Raw genomic sequence first — 3,368 nt, 5'->3', positions numbered from 1 at the left:
CTATGGACACTACGACCACGTTCACCCCTGCCACCCCATCCCCGTTGTGCAAAGGGTCGAAATGATCACTTGTTTGTGCTTCGTGAACACTCTCACCTTGCACGGCGGCACCATTGCGCTTCAAAGATGTACCAGGAGAAGCGTGATTATTAGACGACCGATCGTCATTTCCAAAAGGACAGTCAGAATCGGCGAATAACATTTGTACACATCCTCACAGTACAACTTTTTATTAGCCATTTGGCAATTTTCTCTCACAATTTACTCGCACGCTATGAACTGAACTGCTTCCGCATCAATGACATGATAGCTCACTTGCTCTGCTATTTCCTCGAACACTTTGAATAGGAACGTGACGTAATTTTGGTCTAGAATCGAAGTACTACATGTCTGCCATCTAGTGGTAGGGAATACAAATGAGATATTACACCATATTAGGAACTACAGTCTATTTTATTAAGTATGTCGTCTTGTCTCAATTTTGCGACTTTGGCGTTTAGGGGGTTAAACAGCTTGAAAGAACAAAGACCCTTTTTAATATAACTCCGACTGGATTCGTCTGAAAGAAGAAAGCCATATACACCTAGGATGACTTGCGGATGAGTAATTTATGGGCTAATTTTCATTTTTGAGTGAACTAACCCTTTAAGTAGATCGTAGCTCCATTGGTTTCAATGGGTCTACGATGTACTTAAGCTTACAATGCTTTTGGGAAACGCAGCCTGATCAAGTCTTCGGTGTCTGATTCGCTCCAAAATTTTACATCACATACTGACAATATACATGTGGCAAGCAGGGTGGGGCCGAGAGCCATGGGAACAGAGCCAGGAGGTGCGAACGTTCCATGAAACTCGAGGCCTCGCTCCCTTCCCACGGCTCTCGGCCCCGCCCTGCTTGCCACAATGATGTTTGAGGTCTTTTTGATATGTGAAACACATTTTACACTGAAGACACGTAAAAGGTCACTTTACGTGTGAAACTCTTTCCACATTGATCACATGTAAACGGCTTCTCACCCATGTGACTGTTCATGTGATAGTTAAGGTTTAGTTTTGTTGTGAAGTTCTTCCACACAGTTTGCAGGTTTAATGCTTCTCTCTGGTGTGAATTCTCATGTGCCCTTTAAAGCTTGTTTGTCGTGTGAAACTGTTTCCACACAGTTTGCATGTGAACGGCTTCTCTCCAGTGTGAACTCTCTTGTGGCTGTTAAAGTTTCCTTGTTGAGTGAAACTCTTTCCACACTGAGGGCATGTGTAAGGCTTCTCGCCGGTGTGAATCCTTATGTGCATGTTAAAGCTTCCTTTTCCAACGAAATTATTTCCACACAGTTTGCATGTGAACGGCTTCTCTCCAGTGTGAATTGTCATGTGGGCATTTAAAGTGCTTTTATGAGTAAAACTCTTTCCACAGCGAGAGCAGGTGTAAGGCTTCTCCTCGGAGAGATCTGATGAGGCATCTGAAATAACAGCATTGGAACAATGTGAAGGCGAAGATGAGGGCACTGCCGACAGCACACCCCTGCAGTATTCAGTAGGCATGTGTAGGCACTCAGGGCTGAACGGGTAGATGAGCTGGACAGGATTTTTGCAGTTTTCTGAGCCAGGTTTGTCTCTACCTGTGCTTGTGAGAGGTGGTATTCAGTCTGTGAGATGATTCTTTGCTCCAAGTCCATCATGTCAACCAGGGCCTGTGTTCCTTGTTCATAGAAGGTGTCATCCCACCATGGGGAAATTTCTGCATCCAGTGGCATCCTTCCAAGGATGTTAATCTGGCCCATTGAGAAATCCTCGGTTGCCTCTAAACAAAACGAGTGGTTAGCAGGACAGGTCAGTCCTCCATATGTGAATGAATTCATCTCACTGACGACACACCACTGTGTGTGAGACACCTGAATAGCATCAGAGTGACCGTGTAACGATTGAACATTTATAAGCTTGCTCTCATTGGAAGAAAAAGGTTGTAATGTGTTACATGTACAGACAACATAGTTGTGAGTCTCATGACAAGAAGTGCGACTGGTAAACAAGGTCTCAGTACCCTTTAAGGTCATGTATCCGGTAAGATGATCCCATTTAATTACCTGGTCTTTCACTACCATGCCAATCGATCGAATAGTGGTAGAATTTAGATAGACTTTATCTGGATGTATCAAGGGAAAAGTGACAAAAAATCCAAGGCATCCATTTAATTCATTACCAGTGTACATTATAACAGTTGATAATAATTCAGAATATTTCACATTTTTCATTTTTTCTGATGAAAGCCACCTATGTAGATCTAAGATTTCAATCAAGTCACTTAGAGCATGCCTAGATCAAGTCAAGTCACCTTTATTTATATAGAGCTTTTAACAATACAGATTGTGTCAAAGCAACTGTACAGCATTAAATAGGAAAATAGTGTGTCAATAATGCAAAAAGGCAGTTCATCATTGAATTCAGTGATGTCATCATCCAGCTCAGTTCAGATTAAATAGTATCTGTGCAATCAAGTCAACGATATCGCTGGAAATTAAGTGTCCCCAACTAAGCAAGCCAGAGGCGACAGTGGCAAGGAACAAAACTCCATCGGTGACAGAATAAAGAAAAAAACCTTGGGAGAAACCAGGCTCAGTCGGGGGGCCAGTTCTCCTCTGGCCAGACAAAACCAAGTCACATTGTGCAGAGGACTCAATTGGTTCCTGTGGTCTTGTCCCGGTGGCCGTCTAGGAGACAAGGTCTTCACTGGGGATCTGTCTCTGGGGTTCATCTAGTTGTCCTGATCTCCGCTGACATTCAGGGCTGTAGAGGTCATCTCTAGGTGCTGATCCACTATCTCGGCTGGATACGTACTGGATCCGGGTGACTGCAGTGACCATCTGATCTGGATACAGACTGGATCTGGTGGCTACGGTGACCTCGGAATAAGAAAGAAACAGACTAATATTAGCGTAGATGCCATTCTTCTAACGATGTAGCAAGCACATCGGGAGTTATGGGAAGTGTTCCCGGTTCCGGTTGTCCTAATTAAATATTTTATTTGTCGGGTAAGAATGTATCATGCCAATTACATAATTAAACAATTAGAAGCCAATTCAGAAGCCATACATGACAGCAGGGAGACACACAACCGCATGTGAGAGTTCTAGTGCAGAGCTCCAGAGACACACACATTGTGTGGGCGTTTTTTTGGTTACAGAATCCCAAAGTAGTGTTTTGCCACTTTGCTAATTAAGGCAGTTAAGGCAGCCCCTTAACCTGCACTGCACTGGAATTTGCTTTAATAAGTGTTAAAGTCAACCTTTATTTACTTTATTTATATAGCGCTTTTAACAATACAGATTGTGTCAAAGCAGCTTTACAGCATTCATTAGGAAAATAGTGTGTCAA

At 43.1% G+C, this 3,368-nt stretch overlaps 1 protein-coding gene across 1 annotated transcript in view; it reads right to left on the bottom strand.

Moving 5' to 3' along the window:
* Positions 1-841: 841 nt before the first annotated feature.
* Positions 842-3,368, bottom strand: part of LOC107732231 (uncharacterized) — a 12,150-nt gene continuing 9,623 nt past the window's right edge. Inside the window, 2 exon segments of the mRNA XM_016543511.1 lie at positions 842-1,531; positions 1,533-2,309. Coding sequence (XP_016398997.1) covers positions 1,387-1,531; positions 1,533-2,309 — 922 coding nt within the window. The 3' untranslated portion in view covers positions 842-1,386.

This window comes from Sinocyclocheilus rhinocerous, unplaced genomic scaffold (assembly GCF_001515625.1).
Source record: "Sinocyclocheilus rhinocerous isolate Xijiao unplaced genomic scaffold, SAMN03320098_v1.1 scaffold909, whole genome shotgun sequence".
NCBI lineage: Eukaryota > Metazoa > Chordata > Actinopteri > Cypriniformes > Cyprinidae > Sinocyclocheilus > Sinocyclocheilus rhinocerous.
The sequence above is the reverse complement of the archived record's forward strand: the minus strand, read 5'-3'. Positions and strand labels throughout refer to the sequence as shown.